Source organism: Phoxinus phoxinus (genome assembly GCF_949152265.1).
Source record: "Phoxinus phoxinus genome assembly, chromosome: 19".
Lineage (NCBI taxonomy): Eukaryota > Metazoa > Chordata > Actinopteri > Cypriniformes > Leuciscidae > Phoxinus > Phoxinus phoxinus.
The window spans coordinates 14307355-14333870 of NC_136894.1; the positions used below are offsets into that span (position 1 = coordinate 14307355).

The following is a 26516-nucleotide window of genomic DNA, read 5'->3' on the forward strand; positions in this document are numbered from 1 at the left end:
TTAACCCTGAGGTTATGGCAACTTTTTAACCCTATGTTAATGAGAATTTCACACTAGAAGTTTGTTAAACCAGGGTTTAAAAGTGATGTTCATGCAAGACCATCAGACACCGAAACATTTTCTTTCTTTAATATTTTTATTTATGATATAACCAAAACAGACGCCTGTGTTTATAATATCTACACTCACACAATGTACAGGTTACCATATAAAATCTACAAAATGATAATGACAAACATTTAGTTTGACAGATAACAGTTGTACAGCATAAAGTGATAGAACACTGTTTGGTTTGCCATATATATATTTATCTGTGTTTGGCACTTGACCACATGTTGCTGTCTTGTGCGGTTTAGAATGCCAGATGCTAAATAATTATTTATTTTGAATGAAGGAGAATCTATACACATGAAAAAAAAAAAAAAAAAATTCCTTTTGTCATTAGTTTTAAATTCAAGCTCCTTCACGAATCGTTCTGATCAGCATGCGGCTGAAGAACGTTTGATCATTACAAACTTGACTTCACAGCAAATTCAGTGGAAACCACAGAGAGTTTCTGATGGCTATCCATCATACATGTGGCCTCAAATAAGATGTGGTTTGCTTGTGAGCGAGTGTTTGTGTACTTATAAATGGACGGTGGATTTGCATTACACAAAAAGCACATGTCATCCATTTACACAGTCCCTTGCGTTTTAAAACAAAGTCACTTCTAACCCTGAGGATGTGCAGACATATTCATACACATTAATATTCTGTCCAATACGCTCCAATTGTCTCTCCATAGTCATGTCACTGACAGAATGCTCACAAGTGCTGACCGAAATGTATGCATAGACAAACACTGGATAAACACACGAGTACTCAAAAAGCACCACATACATACATACATACATACATACATACCACATACGCGCATATTCATCTTAAAATGTACAGAATGAAAATGCAGAGAATACATTCAGTTTGACCCACATGTATTATGTGCAAAATGATTTGAACTGTTATTTTACCCAGGGTATAAAAATAAAATACTATGGCCAAGATTCAGTCAAATTTGAATTGGGTTTAGCATGTTGCTAATGCTAACATGTAGTATTTTGTTGATGGTGTGGGCAGAACATTGACTGAATCAAGGTCTGGATATCAGAAAGTGTGCTAGAAAGCTAAAGTGAATCTGTTGGCTTGCTATAAATGCTGCAGGGGTTCATGGTCTGTTGTGTATGTGCATAGTAATGTGTGGTCTTCACTGCTCATTGTACCAGTCATACATAGATATGCTTTTACTGTACAATTGATTTTTTGAAACACAAGAAAATGTCATATTTCAATAATAGCAGTTTCACAATGAAAAGCATTTTCCGTGGTGATACATTTTTATCACCCACCAAGTTAAGCCATAAATTACTGTACATCTACATTTTTTTGTCTAATACTTTTTCATGTTTCCTCTTTTGAAGCAGCAAAAATTTATATTATTGTCGTTCCTATGAAAATATCACCTTGTAAAATGACATTTTCCAACTATTATTGACAGTCCTATGCATCAAGTATTAATGTTTAAAAAACATTTGTAATAATATTTTATTTCATTTTTAAACATACTGGTGGTCATGAAAGGAGCACCATCATGACCAAATTTGATCCCAACCATCCCTTTAAGAATTTCTATCACAGGCTCTGTCATCATAATGTTGAAAAAAAAGAAAACTTCAAGTAAAAAAACTCTGTGTCGCCCAAGCGCCTCTCTTAAATAGATGAACAGTATGTGCTGAATGGAATTGAAGTACTAGGAACACTAGGAATGACAATAGTTATTGTGTGTGTGAAATGATTTAATTTAGTAAATCCTTAAAAATAATTATTAAAAAAACTATAGTTTTGTGTTTAGAAAGCATATGCAATCTGGGATTTTTGACAAAGTGTCATATTATTATCCCATGCTTAGAAAATGTTCAGCTCCCTCTCAAACCTCGGTTCATTTTTAAAGCTCTCTTTAAAGGGGTTTATTTCAGTACCAAAATTTTACAACAGGATGCGATGTCACTTGCATCACTGCCTAAAAAGCCTTAGTGAGGAATTCACAGAGAGACACATGTACACCCGCTTCTTAGTGTGCATGGCCTCTGTATATGAGTTTCTCGACGTTACCTGATGTGTGTCTGTGGGGAAAAAATAGTTGCATGTTTCCATGCCTGGTGTTCAGTGGGAAACCCACAGACACTTAGATAGGGGTGTCGTTTTGGAGTCCAGGCTCTGACCGAACAAAAAGACTTGTGTAAGAGAGGTTATGACGGTTGTGAGACGCTGTTGGTTCACTGGCCGGCACTGCTGGGATCGCACTGCAACAGTCGCACGATGGATGGGTCGCTCTTTGCTCCCTCTACAAACTCTTCGAGTGACAGCTTACCTGAGGGAGAACAAAGGGTCAAAGGTTATAACCAGGTTAGCATGAGTCATTTAGCCATTCGAAAGCACTTATGTTTTTAGACAAAGCTATTTATTATTTTGAATATCCAAAACACCAAACTTAAGTACCTCTTTATAGGGGTGGTATAATGCCCTTTTCACAAGATGTAAAATAAGTATTTGATGTCCCCAGGGTGTGTATGTGAAGTTTTAGCTCAAAATACCCCACAGATATTTGTATATAGCATGTTAAAGTTGTCACTTTTTGAGTGTGAGAAAAAACCTGTCGTTTTGTGTCTGTTCCTTTAAATGCAAATGAGCTGCACAGAGGGCGGAGCTTCAACAGCTTGTGTCCTTTTATCTCACACAGACATGCAATGAAAATTTCAAAAACTTTTAGCCTTTTATGTTCAAACCAGAGTCAGACAATGATGGAGAGACTCAAGAAGAAGTGACAACATGTAGAAGCAATAGGACATTTCTGATTCGTTAGTTGATGAACTTATGTAGCTGATGTGGAGTTAACTATAGTCATTGATTAGCATATTCTGTCATGGCAATCTGTAAATCGCGTTCCTGGGGGCGGGGTTTATGTAAATTCTAGGGTTAGTGATGTCACTGACCCGGGAGGAATGTCCTATAGTCCTTTTCTTTAAAAGCAAATATCTTCCTTTGCTTTGAACTTTGAGCGTTGTAACTTTGCAGATGTTGTTTGTGCACAAACAACAACATTACACGCTCACCAAAGTTAGAAACGTGAAATCATAATCAACCACCCCATGTTTTCATAATTACTTTTAAATATGGTTAGTGTACCGTCAAATGTACTGACAAGAATTCATGACGATACTATTATATACTATTTATACATAATAATATACTATACTTATGCAATCTGGGATTATTTCATTATTATGTTTACAAGGGGATAGAAAGCTCACCATCCCGATTTGTGTCCATCTGGCGGAAGATCTTCTCTGTGCGTTTCTCAGGCGTGGACTCGTCCTCTGGCATCTTCATCACTGCAGATACCATCTTATAGATGGCCTGAAGAAGACACACGAAGGATTCCAGTTAGTTTGGTGTTAGCTGCTAAGTACACAGCACTCGAACAAGCATATCTATATTAAGATTCTGAACCCGTTGCAATGCATTGTGATGCATTATGGGATTGCAATGTAATGCATAATGGGATTGTCTTATCTGGGAAAGATACATGCAATGCTGCGTAAGGATTTGCTAGCTTTTGGTTTAGGAGTGCACCTATGATGCCGTTACAGTCGAAGCAGGCACTAAAAGCTGCCTTTTGTAAATCTTATTAGAGAAAATTAGAGAACTCTGGGTATGATTCGGAACTGGAGCCATCACTTCGTAACTATCTCAAAGTAACCATAGCGACTGCTTTTCTCAGGTAATTGAATGAATTGAAAAGGAAATTACAGCCATTTGTGTGCACTCAGCTGTCAGATTCAGGGAGTGCACTTAGGAAGTTGACACATCTCACCAATTGCTACAACGGCGTGAAATTTACCTAAACACGAGCAAAAATAATTGCCTGCTGCACTCAACTCTCCCTATCTGAGCAAAACATCATGCACAAATGAATATTGCTATATGAAGTAACCTACTTTTTTGTGATTTAAAAAACAAGGTAATAAGGCACAAGCCAAATCCATTTGCCATGTTTATTCACTGAATGGGAATAGCTGAAATATATATTAATATACACAATAAGGTTAGAAAATATCTCTTCTGTAAGTATTAAAAACCAAAGGAAACGTGTTTTTGTACACAATGGTTAATGTTGTGTCATTTTTGGTGGTTTGTGGAAGCTTCTCATAAAATAGGCACTACTTTAATAAGGTTATAATAAAACAGAGGCTAAATTGACAGCTAATTCATTTAAACCAGCACAATCTACATTTATGTTCAAAACACACACACTACAGTCTCCGAAACGTGCCCTAACAGGCATAAAGTGCTAGTTTTTAGTGTAACGTTTTGATCCAATTAGAGAGTTGCATTTTAAACCAATCAGATTTTATTGTAAGTGGTCACTACTAATCATTTCAGTTTCACTTTATTTTGATGGTCCCTTCAACACATTCTGTTGACTAAGTAACATTGCACCTACATGTCTACTGACTTTCATTAGTGTTAGTAGAGTATTAGTAGACTGGTAGGGTTAGGGCTAGAATAAGTTGACATGTAGTTGCTAAGTTACTTATAGTTAGTAGAATGTCTGTTGGAGGACCATCACAATAAAGAGTTAGCAGATATTAAGCAGACAGTCTGCTAATACTCTAATTAGAGTTAGTTGACATGTAGTTGCAAAATTACTTATAGTCAACACAGAATGTTCTAAAGGGACCATCAAAATAAAGTGTTACCATAATTCTACTGTCGTATTGCTGACAGTCACTTATATCTCCACAAATGATAGCCTTTAAACTTAAAAAATAATGTATTTTCTTTTTTGTTTCCCTGCTGAAAGAAGAAAGAAGAAGAAAAGAAAAAAAACCCAGCTAAACAATATTCCCAACCCCCAACAATATTCCCAACCCCTAGCTGGTTTAAACTGGTCAAGCTAGTCTCCCAACTAAGACCAGCCTGACCATTTTAAGAAGTCGCCAAAACCCATATTAAACGAGCCTGCTAAACCAGCTGACAGGCTGGAAGACCAGCCAACCAGCATATGCTGGCTTTAGCTAAAAAAAATATTATTATTATTTTTTCAGCAAGAAAGTAGGCAACCAAACATGGAGGAAATGGGTTTTCTCACTTTTTCAGGAGACGTAGGCTATGTAATGTTTCAACCGAGTGATACAGAATCACATTCATAAACTCACACACACCTGTACAATCTCGAGCATTTCCGCTTTGCTTATGTATCCATTGCCATCCAGATCGTACATACTGAAGGCCCACTTTAGCTTCTGATCCAAACGGCCGCGTGACGTGACGCTCAGGGCAATGATAAACTCTCTGAAATCTATTGTTCCATCTCCGTTGGCGTCGAAGGTTCTGAAGACGTGCTCCGCAAACTTTGACGCGTCTCCGTAGGGGAAAAAGTTGCCATAGATCTTCTTAAATTCTTCCATGCTGAGTGCACCGCTGGGGCAGTCCCGCAGGAAGCCCTTGTACCACTCCTGGATCTCATGCTCGGTGAAGTCTGTGTTATCCAGCAGGTCCTGTATCACCTCGGGACGGAGTTTGCTGTTCTGCTTTCCCATGTTGATGGTCTGGTTTAAAGGAGAAAAAAGAGAATAACTGTTTGTAAATGTCTAACAGTAAGTTACTCTAAAGTAAATACGCTTATCTCAGCCTTAGCAAATATGAACCTTTGTAAAAAAGAAGCATATGGCTACTTAATCATATTGCCTACCTAATTGCATTATAATTAAAATAAAAAGGAATAGTTTACATTTAATATTAAACGCAATAAGCTGAAGTTTAGAGTGCTTTTTTTACCCACTATATGTAGGACGTATAAGTTCATCTTTATGTAATAAGTCGCAGTGTAGTAGGCTACATATATGAAATAAATTAATAAAATAGTAGCATTGAATTATGTAATAACAAGAAACCATATTTAATTATAATGATATATAATTAATATATATATGTAATTATAATTATATATAATTATAATATTTACATGTGCTTGAATATGTTAGTCAACACATCAAAATAAGTGTACTTTTATAAAGCAAGACAAACAATTATTAAAACAAAATGATTTACAATAGACTCGACATTGTTACAAAGTACAAAACTTTTCAAATAAGTGTGTTAAGAAATAGACGAAAGTGCACTCTCTTTAAGTAGCCTTTTATTGTAATAATAAAAAAATCTGAAAATACAGGGTTTTTTATTTATAATTTTTAGATTTTAAGTACACTACAAGTGCACATTCATTACAATTAAGCACACTTTTTTTCTGAAACAGGTTTATATAATTGGGGTTCACAAATTCAAGATCGTAAAAATAATTTATAGCCAATAAACAATAAAGTGTTTCTTAACCTTTGACCCCCTTGTGGTTTTAGCAAGGGCACACTTGATGTTTTATCCTGTTTTAATACTTGTTTTGTCTTATCTTAAAGGTGACATATTATGCCCCTTTTCACAAGATATAATTGAAATCTGTCCCCAGAATGTGTCTATGAAATTTCAGCTCACAAGATATCACCCCACAGATTTTTTATAGTATGCTAAAACGGACACTTATTGTTTGTCCCTTTAAATGCAAATGAGCTGCTGCTCTGGGCCGATCCTGCGTCATATACTGACGCTATTGACATTTCGTCTACGTCCAACCATAGTGGAAATGTCCAACGCACATGGCACCCTTTAGCGTCAATATGAGACGCAGATAGATATGGGCCAGAAGGCGCCTCCTAGCGGTCTAACCCTAACCCTACCCCAGACCTAAACCCAACCATAACCGAACAAAGCTCTGTGCGTGTCATATTGACGCTAAAGGGTGCCATGTGCGTTGGATGTAGACGAAATGTCAAAAGTGTCAGTATATGACGCCCTAGGATGAGAATGCGTTGGATATTCGGATACAACAACAAAACACACGAATAATCTCACTCATCCAAAATCGCAGAAATAACCATAGTGCAGCCTTACAGAGACTCAGGAAGAAGTTGCAACCTTTAGGTCTAGACAGCAGCACCTGGACTTTGCTGAATGGTTAGTGGATACATTTGTGTAGGCTAGTTGTTGTGGAGATTTCTTGCCATGTGTTGTGCACATCTCATCGACATGCATGTTTAACTTTTACACAAGTTGGCAGTTCCCTGAGGTCTTTATAAGACAGCTTAGATATTTTTTGGTCAAATAGTGTTCTGTGCGCGTTTGTGCAGCCAACGACTGAACAGTTTACATGCTTTGCTCCAACTTTTGCCATTGCCTTACAACTGGTTACACTGTTGTGGCTTGTGAAAACCAGATGGTAGCGCAGTGGGTGCAGGCCCGGTTCTAGAACCAAATCACTGAGGGTGCTTCTGAAAATAGTGAGGGTGCTTACATAAACGTAGGGTCATCCAAATTTTTTTAGTCTAGGGGGAGGGTCACCCAAATTTCATATTGTACCGTTTTTTTGTATTCATAAAAATAGAAAATTTTCAAAGTGGCTTGTTTGGTGCATATTTTTCCATGTGGCGCCATGTAGCTCTCTCAGTCTCGGCCCCCCAGCGCCAGCAGATGGGTCTGACCCAACAAAAATCGTTTGATAGTGCGCGCGCGCGTACACGCTCAGAAAAAGAGCATCATGTCAAAACAGAACGCCAATGAAATGTTAACCCGGCAAAGCTTTAAAACACGAGCAAATAATGAACTTTTGTGATTGCGAATAAGTGCAGTGTCCTGTGAGTAACTCTACCGCTGTGAAGTATAGTCACTGACATCAAGCTGACTAGCGCTCAAAGGTTTCACGTTGCCTGCCTAGCAACTAAATATTCTTTTAAAGCTTCAAACCAACAGCAGAAACGCTAGGCATTTTATTTAAAAAATGGTAACACTTTATAATAAGGTTTCATTTTGTTAGCGTAAACTAATTTCCTGAGCGGGACGCACACACGCAAACAAAGTGGGCAATTAAAGAGACCTCTTCACCTATGCGTATCACGATCGCGAAAGGACACAACCAATCAAATGCATTAAACATGAAAGCATAATTAAATCATTTCTGATTTGAAAAATCGTGTTAATGGATTTATTTTGTGTATTAGCCTATATGTATGGGTGTGAATCCGTCTGTGTGTCTATTGTCGGCAAAATCTCGTTTACATGTGTGCTATTAATAATTTCATCTGAGGGTGCTTTCACTTTTGTTTGAGGGTGCTTAGCACCCTCAAGCACCCCCGTAGAACCGGGCCTGAGTGGGTGGAAACGTGCAGATTAAGGGGCGGTAATATTACAATAAGATCCCCTTCCTATGTCAGAAGGGGAGCGAAATCTGATCGGCTTAATTTTTGACATACTTGCAGAGAAAGGCTTACCAAAACAAAATTACTGGGTTGTCACTTTTCATGTTTTCTGGGTTGGTAGATGCACCGGGGACCCTATTATAGCACTTAAACACGGAAAAGATCAGATTTTCATGATATGTCCCCTTTAAATTTTTTTGAGGCCCCCTGGTTTAGAAGCTCTGATCTTTAGGGAATAAAATGCAATTAACAGTCAAGAGATCTCAATATGTACTCAAACATTTCTCATCAAATTTTTTCCAGATCACTGATTTGACTTTCTATTCGCTTTCTATAACTCAACAATTTTCTCATAAGTGTCTATTTCTCATTTTTTAGAGACAAATATACGGTTTTGTAGTCTCATGAGCTCTGCAATAAACATACACAGCAGAAAACAGCAATATTGCATTGCCTAAACCCTGACGGTATACGAGCCCCTTGTTGTAATTGTACTACAGTATGTATGCAAAGCACACATATCTGTCAGTAAAAAATTTCTCTTCCTTTTCCCATCTGTCAACTGAACTTTCCACTGGTAGACCGCAGTGCACGCTTTCACTTGCTGTGTGTGTCTATGTGTGTGTGCAGCTGCACCAAAATCATTTCCTGATGCAAATCTCTTATAAAAACCCACGTGCCTGACATCTTACATAGCCTACATATGATCTCGAGAGCACATATCAGGGTAATTCTATGAAATCACTGCTTTTTCCTGGTTAATTTTAATACAGCAAGAAGAAGCTGCAAACATCCTAATGATGTAAGGGAAAAAAACATTAAAATAATGTCTGTATTAACAATGCATTAAGTAATCACAATAAAAGTCATTTTTATGCATAATATTTATGTCAGGCACACAAATGGCATGTACAACGACTCTTTATTCGCATCCACGTCCATTGAGACGAGAGTAGATGGAGGGTGATGGGGGACAAAAAAATAACACTCGGGAGATTATAAGATCGAGAAACTGAAACTCCTCTTGTAAACAGGAAGCAGTCCATCAGTTTGCCTTTCAATGCTCCTCACGTAGCACATGTGACCGTCCTGCCCGACGCTATATATAGTGTTTATTTATCTTTTATTTAGCAAAATGATGTGAAAAAAGGGTGAGAAAAAATAATTAAAAAAATATGTAAAAAATTGTTTCAAACTCTTTAAACTTGAGTACACATTTATCTGTCCCACATCTGTTTCTCTCTCGCTTACAGTATGTGCTTGTGGTAAACTGTCAGTCATAAATGGTGAAATATCTTTGCAGCTGAAATGAATTAGTCAATTAATTGTCAATAAATATTTTTAAATATATTAATCATACCAGTCAGAAAGTTTCCTTTTCAGTTTTGGTCATTTCTGTGGAAAAATAATGACGTTAGCATAATATTCATTTAGCTTGTAATAATCCCCTTATAATACACTACTGTTCAAATGTGTGGTGTAAGTAAGATTTTTGTTTTTGAAGAAATTAATGCTTCTATTCAAGAAAGAAATACTGAATTGATCAAAAGTGACAGTGCGGTAAATAACAAAAGATTTCTATTTTTAAATAAACGCTGGTCTTTTGAACTTTCTATTCATCAAAGAATCCTGAATAAAAAAAAATGTATCACAGTTTCTACAAAAATATGAAGCAGCACAACTGTTTTTAACATTGATAATAATAATTTCTTGAGCAGCAAATCCGCGTCTGAAAATGATTTCTGAAGGATCATGTGGCACTGAAGACTGGATGATGCTGAAAATTCAGCTTTGCCATCACAGGAATAAATTACATTTTTAGATAGAAAACAGTTATATTTTAAATTGTAACAATATTTTACAGTATCACTGTTTTTTTTTTACAGCATTTTTGATCAAATGCAGCCTTAGTGAGCATTAAAAAATCTCACTGACCCCAAACTTTTAAATGGTTATTTTAATTAAATGTTAACTTTGAATTATGTGCCCATGGAAAGGAAAATGGTATTGCGTTGTCAAAGTTATTTTTTTCATCAAAGCTTCATTGACAATTTGAAAAATCAACTTTGACTTATGCGTTCACCATCTAAATGTTTTGTCTGCTTACACATGACTACACCATTATACCATTTATGAACATCTAGAACTGTTTTCTGAACAATTTCTGTATTCTCATATGATCTTCAAAGGCCTGACCAAACTGAACACTCCTCACCAACCACAGCCTTCAACCACACACACATACTGCCTCCATCATCCAGTCTGAGCACACAAAGCACAACAAACCCATTTGTCCACAACAGACGTTCATGCCGCTTCTGTGGATGGAGCAGATGGATAAAAGCATTGTGATCAATCAAACTGTAATTGCTTAATGGATATGCGGCATTTATATTGCATTCCACCTGTTGTCATGGTAACAGTCTAATCTTATACTGTTAGTGAAACACAACATTCGGCTTTGTATCAAAAATGTGCCAGTATTCAACAATAGTATTTATGGATTTAAAAAAACAACAATATAATTTAAGTAAACTAGATTCTCTGAAACATAGATAGAAAGAATAGCATGTCTATTATTGTCTGGTATCTCTTGGCCTTTTCGATCATTGATGACATCACTTCTGATCCCTCCTCAGGACGAGCCATGTTCTTGAGAACCTGAGCTTAGCCTGTATGTATCGTGGGATCACTGATGTTCTTGGCCAACAGCTCAAAGATCTCTGTCTCAAATTAACCTCTTAAGACTCTTAGAGCCTCCAATAGCACTTCGGTGACGTCACGCTTACATAACGCAGGCCCACAGACAGATTGGCCATGTGGTGCTACAGGTGGACACAAGGCACAGATGTCCCTTCAATGCGCTGAGGACAGGTGACTAGTTACTCAAGAACACGTCACACCCACCAAACTACATATATACAGTTTATATACATAGATATATAAATATTGTGTACTAAAACTTAAAAATCATTGTTGTTAATCAAATTAAAGAGAATATTAATATTAGATAAAAAACTTATGTTGCATTGACATCTAACTGAAACCAATTTAAATGTAAGTACTAAAATAACTAACTAAAACGGAAATAAAAATACATTAAAACTAAAAATGTATGAAAATGACAAAAACAAAATGACTCAAACTGAAATAATACTAAAAATAATATTATTATTATTATTAAAGTGTTTGCCAATGGGATAAAAACGTATTTCATCTATACAGTATATAGGCTGTATTAGGCTATCCTAGTTTCTTTATATATATATATATATATATATATATATATATATATATATATATATATATATATATTAGTGAAAGCTTTTCACATTTTACATAACATATCCTAGTTTTAAATAAATACCTTTAAGGATATTTTACTATACAAGACAAAAGTACTCATTCATTCATTCATTCATTCATTCATTCATTCATTCATTCATTCATTCATTCATTCATTCATTCATTCATTCATTCATTCATTCATTCATTCATTCATTCATTCATTCATGCAAAGGGCAGTGGTGTGTGCTCTTGTTTATGTGATTTATGAGGACACAAATTTGTATAATGACATGTGTATTATTACACTGGTATTACAACTTAAACGTGGTTTATGAGGACATTTTATGAGTCCTCATAATTCAAATAGCTTAAAAAACATAAAAAACAATGTTTTATTAAAAATGCAGAATGTTTCCTGTGATGGGTTTAGGGATAGGGGTTGTATAGCAATTAGCAAAACAAACTTGTGTGTGTGTGTGTGTTTGTATCAATAAATAATTGAAAGAAAGAAAGAAAGAAAGAAAGAAAGAAAGAAAGAAAGAAAGAAAGAAAGAAAGAAAGAAAGAAAGAAAGAAAGAAAGAAAGAAAGAAAGAAAGAAAGAAAAATTTAATATATGAATGAACTCAGAGCCAAACATTTCATTCAAGTATTTTTCTTCTTATCTTTGATTCAATGAGGTTATTGCATCACCAGAGTACACGTATACATCAAGTTTGATTTTCAAACCAAACTAATGATTTGTGACGTGACTTGTGTTGACAGCCTTACAAAAGCATGAGCCATCAAAGAGATATAAATGAACATTCTTTGGGCATTAACATTTAGAACAAGACACAGGAAGGTGTGTGTTGTTTAATATAAAAGTTGCTATTTCCCCTCCAACCCTCAAAACTATAGAGACCGAATAAAACCACAAGCTCCGAAACTGAAGTATGGCTGTGGAAAATGTCAGCGCTGTATTCATCTTTGTGAGGGGGCTATGAAATGAATTCATCAAATGCTCTCATAGTTTCCTTGTTCTTTCCCATGCTCACCAAAATACACCACTGTGTTAACTGTGCAAGAAAGTACAGCATTTCTGTTTATGAGTTATCATGGGTCCATCTAGTGACATTAGTCAATGTGGAAATTTCCTTCACATATCAGCAGTCATCTACAGTGCTGCATTTACATGGCTAGGTTCAGTGTATGCTCAAATTAAAATCATGGGGGGAAATCAAGTGAGTAATGATAGCCAGCGTGCTCAACATGAAAATGTATCAGGATCAATTCATGTTTTGTTCACATTTCTCATGTATTTCACGTATAGCTATTAATTTTATGCCAAACCCTTGCAAGACTGTTGGTTTTGTGGCTAACTGCTGGCAACTGTTTACCTCAATCTGCACTTTACATCTGTGCCATGCTATGCCACATCAGTTTCAATTTTTTCTCATTTAGCCTATAACCATTTAGCCCAGGTTTCACCTGTTTCCTCATGTTAGGATATGTATTACAGATTTCAAAATGTAAACTTAAGAATCAATTTGGAAATAATTCACAAAATAATAAATAACAAATAATAAATGAAACAATTTTTTCAAACAGTCTTTATATGTCAGCCTATCAGCTCAAATCTTTTTTTGTGCTTTTGATCTTGTTTTAAATGTTGTATATGCATTTTTACTGAAAAAACATTCTAATGCCGTGTTTGATCCATTTAATTTAAATAGGTAATATAAAATAAATAATGTTTGCTGTTAATTGTAAAGTTTTTGGTCCCGAAGATGAAGATGAAGAGTCCAAAAGGTTCAATAAAACAAACGCAAGTAATCCACATGAAAAAAGGCAACGTGACAGCATGTAGAACACAACAATAACGGACCATTAAATAGAGCAAAAAGAGGAACTTAAATACACAGTGATGATGACAAAATAACGAACAGGTATGATTATTGAATGAGTATCCATGACAACTAATTACTGGCGGGAAACTAGTAAAAAAGGAAACACAGGTAACTGAGGCATCCAAAATGTCCATGAAAAGGAAACTAAACACACGGATAGTGACAGAACGCCCCCTCCCGTGAAGGAGCCGCCTCGCGCTGTAATGGATAGATCAAGGGAATAAGGGTGGACGAGGGACCAGCAAGGTGCTGGAAACCAATAGGGTAGCAGATGGGAGGATCCAGGGTGGAGCAGAGAGCGAGAGAAGCCATGGAGGAGTTGGTGGTGGGAGGAGCCATGGAGGAGATGATGGTGGAAGGGCCCATGGAGGAGTTGTTGGTGGGAGGAGCCATGGAGGAGATGATGGTGGAAGGGCCCATGGAGGAGTTGTTGGTGGGAGGAGCCATGGAGGAGATGATGGTGGAAGGGCCCATGGAGGAGATGATGGTGGAAGGGCCCATGGAGGAGTGGCTGGTGGTAGAATCCAGGGAGGATTGGACGGCCTCAGAACGACCCAGGAGATGGCAATGAGGGAGGCGATCCACAGCGGCAGAGATGGAGGGAGGAGCCAAGGTTGTAGTTGGTGGTAGGATATAGAGGCCCAGGATAAGTCCGTGGGAACAAGAGACCTGGTGAGACTGGGAGGCCAAGGCGGAATCCCGGTGATGAGCGGCTGAATTGGAGCCAGGGTGCCGGAGGCTTGTGGCAGACAGCCTGGAAGTATGTGGCGATGGTGAAGTGAAGACTGACCAGGGCGGAGTAAGTGGGACAAGGGAGCCCGGTGGAGCCGGAAGGACAACGTTCCTGGTGGAGCCGAGGGGGTAAGAAGCCAAGGCAAAGCCGATTGGTTGATAGACCGAAGTGGAACTGAGGGCTCAGATGGATGAGGCAGAGCCCAGGACTCCTCATGCCAGGGCAGAGATGAGGCCTGGAAGCCACAAGGCCGATGTGCATGGCCGGGCCGATGGTGGAGCTGAGGGGCTGAAGGTAGCCAGCAGAGCCAAAGGAATTGCTGTCTTCGGTGGAGCGTGTAGGAGAAGATTGGGTGTGGATGAAGGCTCTGTGATGGACAGGGATAGTGGTGACAAAGAACACTATGACGACTGAGATTGGTGGAGTCGAAGAACTTGGGCTGGACAGCACCAGCGGCGATGAAGACACATTAGTGCAGGAAAGGACTAGTGACAGAAAAGTTTTGTGGGTGGGCAGGGTGGGAAACACTACCGGATGTTGTAGCAGGCTCACACACCTGGTCAGCCAGGACCTCAGGCTTTGCATCCAGGACGGACTAAAGTGTGGCTGGGCGTAGGCCACGTAGTCGTCTTTCTCTTCGCCTACATCAAAAGAAGATCCGTCGACCCACAGGGCGAAGCGCCCAGTAGGAGTTTCCTCGTGGCATCACCAGCCAGATTTTGTCATCGAGTCTGCTCCATGAGAGTGATGTTGTTGCAGATGGCGAGGTGGCTCCTCCACGTACTCCTCTAAGTTCCTTCCTCCTTGAAACATATAAATCATGACCTCGTTGGGTCTGTTAGAGCTCCCCACCAAAGTTACATTGATGGAGGTAATCTCCATTTTCACTTCTTTAAGTTCCAGTATTCTGTAACATTTAGGTCCTGATAATAAAGATGAATAAAAAGGTTCAGTAAAACAAAATATTTATTAAGAAATAGAATTAGCAATAAAAATAAGTTAGATAAGATTATTTACGTATATAGTTATATTATATAGTAAAGCAATATCACACAAGCAAGAAAGCTGCTTTCTCAAATATCAGCATGATTGCAAATGTGATTTCATACAACAATTCATTAAACAATTACAAATAATTACAATTAAGTTATTAACGTTTTAGACTCAATATTGTCTGTTTTTTTTTTCTATTTTGTTAACGTAAATAGTTTAAAACAAATCCGTAGCGTGTCTCTGAGCAACACAGAATGTGGTTTAATTTCTGAATGAATCCCTATTTTTGAATGAATCGGTTGAGTGAAAGATTCAATGACCCATTCCTAATAACAGTCACTTTAGCAAGATCTCGCCATATTATTAAGGGATGCAGTCAATAAATACTAATATTGGGTTTCTGGAGATATTAAATGTGAAATTCGCTAGCAGGAGTCTTTGCATTGACTGCAAAGAACACACATCAAACACTTTCCTTTAACTATAGTTTAATTTTCTTCAGCTAACTAGCCAACAAATCTGCTTCAAAATCTCCCTCTCTCCCCCCCCCCCCCCCCCCTCTCTCTCTCTCTCTCTCTTTGTACCTGAAGGATTAACTCAAGGTTCTGTTGGGCTAATCTGAAGCAGTAGGATATAAATATAGACTCATGTCTGTTATGTAAGGACCACTAAATATCTTATACCGGGACTAGGTGATAAAGAAAACACAGCATGTATACTGTATGGAAGCCATTGCTAATGCCTAAACGCCATTGCTAATGCCTGAACACAACAATGTGTTTTTCTAAGTCAAAATCGAATTTTGAGTCATGCATACATCAAGGCATTTTTCACTGCTGAGTCTGCATTAATTTGCAACCTCAGGATCACCCAATATTAAATATGAAATAAAATATGCAATATAAAATAAATCCATCATAATTCAATGTGTAAAACTTTCTATAAGCTGGGATTCTGCATGGATGTAGAAAGTCAGTGACCGTAATATGAGGATTTGCAGGGCTAGGTTAAAAGTGGTGACTTTCTCTCTCAAGGCGTGACCTCTGAGATCTTTGCTTTCACAAATTGGTTTAAAAACACTATGAAACAAGAGTGTGGCATTTGGAATACATTGGAGTAGCCTAATGGTTGCGTATAAAAGTACAAGCAGTTGAAAGCTAGAGTAAAATGACCATCTAAATGTCTTGCTTACCTGAGAAAAATTCAGTGAATGTACTTGAAAGTAGTTATAAATATCACACACCATAGGCTGACATTTTTTTATACCAGTGCCGAGGTCGTTAAAGGTCCATATTTCCTGTCAGAAGAAACAGCACATTTTTGACTTTTGACATAAAACATGTTTGTCCAGTTCAAATGTAAACGTTCAACAATCAATCTAAAAGCTTTAACTGCTTGTAAACTATCCTTGCTTGACCTCGACACAATCCTCCATCCATCTGTGAGAACGGCACTGACCGCCATCGTGAGACATGCTCGACAATTTCAGCACATGCTCTTAACGTAAATATTTCCAAAGTGCCTATTTTTGGAAACATTTTTTTCATAGCATTTGCCGTTTTAAATCATGGTCCATTACAGCAATTGTGACGGCACATGTCAACAAACTGGAAATGCTTTTATATCACAGCCTCAGTGCTTACAAATGGAAGATGAACTCAAGCGTGAAATCACTATGGCTCAACACCACTTCTCATTACAATGTGCTATTACTGTTCTCAGCTGCTGTCACTTACATTACAATAATAACTAGCCTCAGCCTCATTAAAAATACACACAATCCTCACGAGTCAATCTAAACACCGTGGGCAGCAACACATTGCACTGGGCATCACAGTCCACTGCGACTCAAAAGCTCTTGGAGATGTTAAGTGAAAAGCTCCCAGGATTTAATGAAGGATTTTATAAGAGAGACAAGTCACAGTATATGCTTTTACCATGATTATACTGAAGGTGAAACTCAGAGAAGATGGACTCTGTAGCCACCAGGTCTATATTTACACTGTCAGGAAGTGCACAACTAAACAGAAGACATTAACGAACAGCACTGGTCATAATGCTCTGATACCAAATATATGTTAATCTATACAGTCAGTCTATATGCTAGATATGAAACTTTTATTATCCATGTTTGCCTTCAAAGCATATACTACACATCTTACACACAAATAATGTGTCCTTTGCTTTGCAGCATTTTTAATTAACATCCATGGAACCTTTCCATTGAACAAAAGGTTTTTAAAGTGGAAAATGGTTCTTTAGTTCACTTAATTGTTCTTTAAGGAACCCAGAACGGTTCAATCGCTGTGAAAACGCCATTTGTAACCGTTAGCTACTTCTAAGAATGTAGCCTACTATTTGATATGTCGTGTCAACTCCCCACAGACTGTCTGAATTGAACAGATTTGTGAAGCGTATTTGATTATATTGTTCCAAAGCAGCTTTACAAAAAAAGTGCCCTACAAGCCAAATGCAGCCAAAGGTGACAGTGGCAAGGAAGAACTTTCACCTTCTCTGACCCACCTTGACGTAAATGATGCGATTTCAGCTCCACCTGTTGGACCTTGTGATGTCGCCAGTTTTCTTTCCTCCTTTCTTCCCTTTCTATACCATCTCTGTGTCGGCAGCTCTTCGCAGGAAGCTTTTTAAACACACACTCCCCTCTCCCTTTCTAAATTTCCTTGTCTCTTTATTTTTCTCCCTCTCCCTCTCTCTCTCTCGGCTCTCTGGGGCTTTACTAAACTCTCCCACAAAGCTGCGCGTCTCTGTTTCCACATCCCTACAGACCGTCACATTTTTCCAAGCGCCCACTTGCGTCTTTTTAGACAGATTGTGGGTTAAAACTCTGTCTGAACAGAATGCATTCTGAACAGCCAGTCAGATAAAAAACAAAAGAAAAATAAGCGTCACGGTGAAACCTACATGCATGCCTCAACAATACAAAAGCGAAAAAAGAGCGTCTCGACTACTTCCTGCAACATGAGATGTTTTTTTAAAGTGTTCTCAGAACATGTTTGTCACTTAACCAGAGTTTCCAGTGATACTTCACAAATTACTTGATCATATTTCTCTATTTTTCAGTGTACTTGTGACCAAAGTTTTTTTTCCTCTTTCACATGATACATGTGACTGAATCAATAGGTGAGCTGTTATAACTGTGTTGTAACTTAAAAACCTTTGCATATGCTTAATTTTTTGGGCTCGTATTAATTACATCGATTATTTCCATTTTTTTTTTATTCATACATGCGTATAAAAGCTGAAGGGTTATTCAAAATTGTGAAGAACTTGGTGACCATGACTTTCCTTTATACATGTATATATAAATTTTAACCGCATGTTGTTCAGACATATTCGGATATTCAAAAAATTCTAGTATCTAAATGGCACTTCAAAAAGCATGTAATGTAGCTTAGATGTAGCCTCATGCAGTGTTCCCTCCTCTAAGCCGTATGTTCCAGGATTTATCCAAAGCCAAATGATCTGACATTCACTCAGGTCGGTCGTCTTGCAGCATGTTGTCAGTTCCAGGAGAGATTGGGATAAAACCAAAGATACAGGTGACCTTCATTCTCCGGATAGAGATGCCCTCATCCTAATAGTTCAAACTGTTGTATCCTGTTCACTTTAAAACAACAGTTTCCTTCCAGTCATCCAAACTCATGTGATACTGAAAAACCTCAGCTGTCTCTTTTCAATTTCATGTTCTCGTCCTCTTGTGCATCAGTGCATGGCCAGCATATAACTGCACTGAGACTTCACCTGCAAGAAAAAGAGCAAAGCATGGAGAAAAAGGACAGAACTCACCTCGGGTGGTTGTTCTGTTGCTGTGCCGTGAGATTTTAGATGGCCATAACCCGGGGACCACTGCAGGGAAGAGGCGTTGTGTGGCCTCAGTGGTGATATGCAGCCACAGGTATCAGGAACAAGCTTTGATACAACCAGCAGCTCCAACGAAAAACTCCACAAGACTCACCCGCAGCTTAGTTCAGAGCGCACCAAACTGCCTCCCACAGTGACGTCAAAGCTGCTGGTCACATGACCTGCCTGAAAAGCATATGAGAGCCACTGTTGCCCTGGCAACAGGAACTCAGCATTGACTCTTGCTCCTTGTCACTTCTTGATTATTTCTTATTGCCAGAAAAAAACAGCTACTACTTTTCAAACTTAGTTATATAAAACATATATAGATTCAATCCTGCACTTTCTGGGCTCAATTTCCCCCCCCTGTGAAATATAAGTTTATCTGCAATTTTCCCCAAACTAGCCAGTCCCTGAGAGGCAATTAAATTAGGCTAAATTTGTAATTCTACCTGGTTTTATATTTTAATTTGATACATTTTGCCTATTTAATTGTAACATTTAGTGGTGGAAAATGTTTAAATCATAGACAATCGTTTGTAGCCTATAATTGTTACAATACACACACACACACACACACACACACACACACACACACACACACACACACACACACACACACACACACACACACACACACACACACACACACACACACACACACACACACACACACACACACACACACACACACACACACACAAGAATTGTAAAGCTTTCTCATCACTTGCAATTATGATGTTTTGTGTGTTTTTTTTTCTACATGAAAAAAGCAATCTTTGCTCTGCAATGACTTTGTTGTCATCACATTGAGATGCACAGGACAGGTGGAGAGCGTTAGCGTTAAGAGCAGACGTCCCTCACATTGGAGGCCATGCTTTACTTAAGCAGATTAAAGGGAAGTCAAAGCCTCCTCTCATTAGCCTTAACGAACAAACACTTTTTAAGGCTACATGCTGAGTCAGTCATCTGCAGGGCTGCTTTCTATACAGGCACTCAAATCAAACCCAGAATGCATGACAACAAAACACGGGAGCACATGCAAAAAAAAAAAAGCGATGACATCTCACACAGACATCCACAGTGTGATTTGCATACTCAATCCGTGAAACATAATATGTTGTGAAAGTATTATACGAGTGCTGCTGCTTTATTTATCTTCATCTGCATGATCATGTCTTAATGTTGGGTGAACTTGATTTCACCAAGTACAACAACATGTCCCTGCATCAACGTCATTGTTGATCCTGGAACAACATCCCAATCAACCAATTAGATTTGAAGTTTACAGTTTATGTCAAGTTTAGGCTTACAATCAGGGTTAGGTGCTTCTGCATCAGTGTTATTCACCTATCATTTCCTTCTGATTTTAGGGATAAGTTATGGGTATAGGGTTAGGTTTATGGAGTGTATGGGGAATCATGTTGATCCAGGAACACGTCTGACTTACAAAATCACGGTGGTCCTTGGTGTTGATATTGCTTAGAGGTTGCTCTGTCACATAGCTCAGGAGACTTAATTGAGTTCTGTTTGGTTTCAAGTATCAACTTTGATGTGAAATGTTGATGAGTTAATATTGAACATCTCTATGCAATAACTTTCTTGGAAAGTCTAAGCACAGTTGAGACATTGCTGATATCTCTATGCAACTCAAGAAGAGAGGAGAGAGTCACTTTATCTGAAGAAAAATCAGAGAAGCAGAGGCTTACTGTACTGTATGTCTCCATTTGATCTCCATTGCATCTCATTGCCTTCCAGGAGAAACAACTGAGAGAGAGAGAGAACGCATTTGTGTTAACAACAACTCTTTAGGTCTTAGAAGAAATTGGCGAGAAATATTTTTATACATATTGTTCAAATTAAGATCTCTTACATTTGATTGCACATCATTGCAGAATTTGGTGTCTGGACAAATCTTAGCCCCAGTTGAGATATTGCATGAAACACTAGAGGAGACGTGATATTACGAAGCAAAAACAACAACCTTTATTTATTATTTATTATAGACCCTAAATGCACCAAAGCAACAGCATTCCCTTCATCAGTTTCCAATGTCATTTTAGACTTTTAAAAGAGCAGATTTAGTGCTGTGGTGATTTTTAAAACTTGATAAAAAAAAATGTTCGACCTTAGATGAGATTGCAGTTGGGTTCTCAGAATTTTTTAATTCTCAGAATTTTGGAAAGAAATGGCAGGTTAGATATTAGTCTAAATTAGTACAGTTAGTAGAATCAAGATTGGGCCTCTTTAGCAGTGGAGTTACCGTAGCAAGCTTTAGACAGAGACTATTCCAGTACTAGAAATGTATTGCTAAAACATATTACAAAGACTTTGAACTGTGAAGTACTGAATTGTGGAGTTAGACCGTTAAACAGTTTTTCACCATTGCTGTGTTCCGGATTTTTTTGGCGGGGCTAAAACGGTGGCTCGATGATGCACTGGAGCCACTGACGCTGGCCCCTCCCCTAACAATAGAGCACATTCACATCAGTTTGCCGCTCAATCGCGAGTTACTGTCAGTAGTACTATTAGTTACTACACCCTACAGTTTGTTACTACAGAAATGCATACTACCTGGATGCGGTCACGTACAAAACAGATCGGTGTCCTTATTTAAATTTCCGAAAAACAATCACATCAAGAAGATGGAGAGCTGAGGATCGCCGGCAAAACCAGCCTCTGTAGTGATAATTTTACACGGGATAGATTTATAAACTTTCGTCGGAGACAACTGGGATTCACTGATAATCTGATGTTACTTGTGAATGGGGCCGAACCGACTATCTCCCATAGACAGTTTATAAGGTGGACACAGCGACCCCATAGGTTTCAATGGAAAAAAGTTAAGTCAATTAGAAGCACTCACTTCCTGATGACTGGGCGTAGTGCGCAGGCTCAAACTGAGCTTGATGATGTAGATGTGACGTGATCAACCTGTCTGACAGCTGTAAGTCTTCTAGTAGCTGTGCCGAGAGAAATCTGAATTATTCCCTTCCGAATCTCGCAGAGACGGAAAGCATGAGTATTAGCTGTCCATGAGCTAGCAGCAGGATCAGCTTCATCACTCTCTATGGGCTTCTCCCTTGACTTAATGCCTCCACGTCCCCCGATTGCTTGCGAGCTTCTCCGCCTGTCTATACGGTAATTTCTCTACAGTGCGACAGAGAGTCGAGTGGTTATGACGCAATCGTTAGCCTATTTTTACAAAAACTGCTTCTACGGGGCCATAACGTAAGATACAAGGTAATGGAGCCTTTTATACATTGTCGTTTCTTTAGAAATAAATAATGGACAAATTCAGTCTCAGATGTAAAATTATTCGCTGTCAAAGTGACGCCAAAATGAATGGGAGTCAATGGAATGCTAACAGCAGGTGATGGTCTGCTACAATGGCGGCCGCCGGGGAAGCTTCATTTTCTGGCTGATGGATTAGCCCCTTGCTATCTCCCGCCTCTGCCTTCATCATCCCATCGCGCCGACAACTGGTGCCATCATCGGCAGTGCGTGCCCACCAATGAGTGTAAGTTGCCTTGTGTGCTTATGTTATAATTATAGTAGGTAGTCCACAGTAACTCCACAGTTGAGTGTGGCGACTGCAGCTTTCCGTGCAGGCGCACGCAACTTACATGATGGTAAAGGAGATTTCGCAGTCTTCAAAATTTTGTTTTCTGGTTCTTGACGGACAACCCACTTTGTCAGGTGTCCTTATATACCTATTTGTCTTGCCACTATTGATCAAACAGGTTTGATCTGTCATTACTACAATTAGCCTGAATAATTTGGGTAAATGTGTAAGATAGATTTATGCCTATTTTTTCACATCTTCATGGACACCACAATTATTTACCTCGTGTGGTAATATTTTTCCTCGTAATTATGTAATGTTTGCAAAAATATGAACTGCAGCATGTGTAGATGAGAGAAGCAAAGTGTTTGTGCGTTGTGCACACGTTACATTATTGCCAAGCATGCGCCCTTAAAATAGCATCTGAATAACGCGCCACTGACTTTAGACTAGGTTTTTCCTGGTCTGTGCCAGAATTGTTTTCTGAAACTGCAAAATAGCACCAGGGAACCCTCGGAGCCCTCCCCCTGGACAACACGCCAAATACGCATTAAAACTTACTCCATGTAATTGTATGTAAGTGTGAACTCGTGAAATGGGGGACAATAAACAGTAGACTAATACATAGAACTGGACAAAGCAAACTACCTCACCTCAAAGCTAGAATTAACATAGCTGGGATGATGCATGGAATTTACTTGCATTTGAAGACAGCCACTAGTCCTCCTCCACGTCTGGTTATCAGAGGGAAATTGTAAAAAGTGCAGTCATGAGGGACTAGTTCAGAAAAGGAACTAGTCTCCCTCTTTAATCCAAGTTATTTGAAGTGAAGAAATCAGGCAGAAAGTCAAAGTCTTATTGGCCAGAGACGACATACCACATGACGACCAGACACAGTCCCAAACGCCGGTGAAGAGAAATCCAAAGGCCAGAGAGCAGACTGGACTTTACTCTGATGGCAACTCCTGCCCGCTTCCCTCATCTCCTGCAGCACCTCCTCCGAGGAAAAATCGAAAGGCAGTCGACACAGAAAGTCAGGAATCAATGTTCAAGGAGAAGGGTGGTGGGGAGGGATCCACTCCATACGGCATCAGTCGAAAAAGAGACAAAGTTTCCATATTTCTAACAGTGTTTGATGGTCATAAAATAATAAGGTATAACTGGTATTAATTAAAAATGACATTAAAGTAGTCGAAAACAACACATCAGCGCCATCTTGAATTGAATTCATGAACTTTTCTATGAGTTTTAACGACTCTTTTTGTCTTGAAAGAATTTAACGAGACATTTTTAAAGATACAGTTCACCCAAAAATTAAAATTCTGTCATCATTTACTTACCCTCAAGTTGTTCCAAACCTTGTATGAATTTCTTTCTTTCTATTTTTTTGTTGAACACAAAAGAAGATATTTTGTCAGTAACCAAGCACTTGATGGACCCCATTGACTTACATAGTATTTTATATATATATATATATATATATATATATATACTATGGAAGTTAATGGGGTCCATCAACTGTTTGATTACTGACATTCTTCAAAATATCTTCTTTTGTGTTCAGCAGAAGAAAGAAATTCATACAGATTTGAAACAACTTGAGAGTGAGTAAATGATGAGAGAATTTTCATTTTTGGGCGAACTATACCTTTCAGTTTATATTGAGATCTCTGACTGCAGACATTGGTGTCTTGACAAATCTGAGCCCCATTTGAGACATTGTTGAGATCTCGAATGAAAACGTTAAATTATAGAGGTCTTTTTTCAGGAGTAAAAACAGAGAAGCAGAATACATGTGCAATTGCTGCCACATGACCGCCGTTGACCTCCATTAGGTATTAAAAAGGTTACATTTCTGCTCTTCAAAGAAATTGATGAGAACTGTTTAAGTTCACATTGAGAGTTTCTCTGGAGAGAAAAAAACTAAACAAAACAGAAGCAGGTGACTGATGCAAAATCTCCATTTGATCTCCATTGTATCTCATTTCAGACAATGAATCTCTAGAGGAAACACATGTGAGAAAACCTTTTTAAACAGGACAAAAGCAGGAGCCTCCTGTATTTAATCTCACTGCTGTCAACACAATGGAGATATTATATTAAGAGATCTAATTTGTGAGTTTTCTTTCATGTGAGCAGATCATTCTCCAGCTAATAGGATGATGTTCGCTGGATAAAAACTGGCCTTATCTATCTTGTAATGTTCTCCCAGTGTTCGGGCACCAGTTGGCTCTGAGCCGCCAGCTCTATCAGCCAGTCCATGCACTGCCACGGGCTCTTATCTTTAGATAACGTCAGCTTTAGCGTGGATAATGAGAGCTGTATGGGAGGGCAGAGCTCTCAATGATTATCTGTTACCTAACCACCCGCTTACACCCCACAGGCGTGAGGAGCAGCTATTTCAGTCAGAAGGTGAAGAGTAGCTATCCAACGCTCTCTAGCTATCCAATGCTGTGTGTGTGTGTGTGTGTGTGTGTGTGTGTGTGCAGGTTTGTCCTTTACTCACTTTGTTCCAAAGACAAGGCTTTAGAGGGTTTATCCTGTGAAGACATTGGTAGACATCAGTTCATGTGGGTCTTGCAATGTCAGCAAAAAGGTGATGGTGCCGCAGAGATGATTCACAATGAACTCAGAATGTGGTTCTCATTTATAGATGGTGTTGATGACATCAACTAAGCAGCCCTAAATGTTACATCTAGGCTACAAATAGACCATTTATATTTTCTAGTGCATTTTACAGGATGGAAAAACTATTTACCATTGGCTAATGAACAAACCCTAAGCACCAAAGTAAATAGAGTGCTGCAGGGATGGCATATTTGTATAGGCTAAAACCCAGAAATCAGGTTTTAGCACATCTATTTCCATCGCCCTGGAGTCAATGGGTTTTTGGTTAAAGGCCTGAAATAAGTTCTGTGGCTAACTCAAGCTCAAGACATTTTCACGTTTTATTCTAGACATAAAATAAAACAGTAATACCCTTCAGTTTATATATATATTTTTTTAAAGCTTTTATGTATAAATGCAGTTGCATTTGCATACAGTGGCTGTCTGGGACATTAAACGTCATCATGAGGAACAAATAAACTCATCTACTTACTTGTCTACTTCCATAATCTCTTCGTGTTTATAATCGCACTCTTGGAAACTATTCTAACTCAAACTTTCAGGGAAAATGTTTTTAAATCAAAACTGAAAGAGTTTAATGGTGCTTAATGGAAATTTAAAAGCTTAATGTGGATGTTGAAGTCAACCGACCGTGATGTAGATTGTTTATAGCCTTTGTTTAGGTTTTTACTTCTGGTGATTGTACTTAGTCTTCAAAATTCATAAAAGCTGTATTCATTTGTGAAGATTATCATGATGAACAAAACGTGTAATAACCATAAACTTTAATTGGTCACAGAGCTTATTTTCTCCAATAATCTAAAAGCCAACGGAAAATCCTATTGGGTTTTGTCAAGGGAACTGGGGTGATACGAACTTTCAGGTTCGCCTACAAAAAATAAATCATGCAGTACTCTAAAGTACCAAAGAGGAATGTTCTAGAAACATGAATGATACCTCAAATCATGAGGAGATTTGTGCTATTATTTTTCTAACCAATGGATAAAAAGTCACATAAGCTTACACTGAAAGAGGGACCTGAGCCTTATCCAGAGAACAGAATGTCATGGAAACATGCAGGTAGGCTTTTTCGACATGGGCCATTACAGTGCAACAAGCGGGTTCCCAAAATAAAACTACATGCCCCATGATTCTGCAAAGAAATGTCCAACAGAGAATCAAAACAAGCAAATAGAGCCAAAAAACTTTAGCACCCACAAACTGCACATTATAT

The 26516-nt window shown here is 38.3% G+C and overlaps 1 protein-coding gene across 3 annotated transcripts; it reads right to left on the bottom strand.

Moving 5' to 3' along the window:
- Positions 1 to 105: 105 nt before the first annotated feature.
- On the bottom strand, positions 106 to 21012 carry ncaldb (neurocalcin delta b). 3 transcript variants are annotated; one of them, XM_079591509.1, is made up of 5 exons: positions 20984 to 21012; positions 20820 to 20877; positions 5265 to 5651; positions 3351 to 3456; positions 143 to 2410 (listed from the first exon to the last, which is right to left on the bottom strand). In XM_079591509.1, the coding sequence occupies exons 1-5, from the start codon at positions 20998 to 21000 to the stop codon at positions 2316 to 2318; spliced, it is 663 nt and encodes a 220-aa protein (XP_079447635.1). In that variant the 5' UTR covers positions 21001 to 21012; the 3' UTR covers positions 143 to 2315. The 3 variants fall into 3 exon arrangements, with proteins under 3 accessions (XP_079447636.1, XP_079447635.1, XP_079447637.1); XM_079591510.1 differs by lacking the exons at positions 20820 to 20877; positions 20984 to 21012 and adding an exon at positions 19057 to 19266 and having other exon boundaries at positions 106 to 2410; XM_079591511.1 differs by lacking the exons at positions 20820 to 20877; positions 20984 to 21012 and adding an exon at positions 17773 to 18188.
- Positions 21013 to 26516: the final 5504 nt, after the last annotated feature.

What these genes read in the sequence shown, in the direction of transcription:
- ncaldb (XM_079591509.1), bottom strand. An exon ending in AAATGGAGACATACAGTACA is followed by an intron (nt 5,652 to 20,819) that starts GTAAGCCTCTGC and finishes CCTTTAAACCAG; the next exon opens with ACCATCAACATGGGAAAGCA. An exon ending in AAATGCTCGAGATTGTACAG is followed by an intron (nt 3,457 to 5,264) that starts GTGTGTGTGAGT and finishes TGTCTTCTTCAG; the next exon opens with GCCATCTATAAGATGGTATC.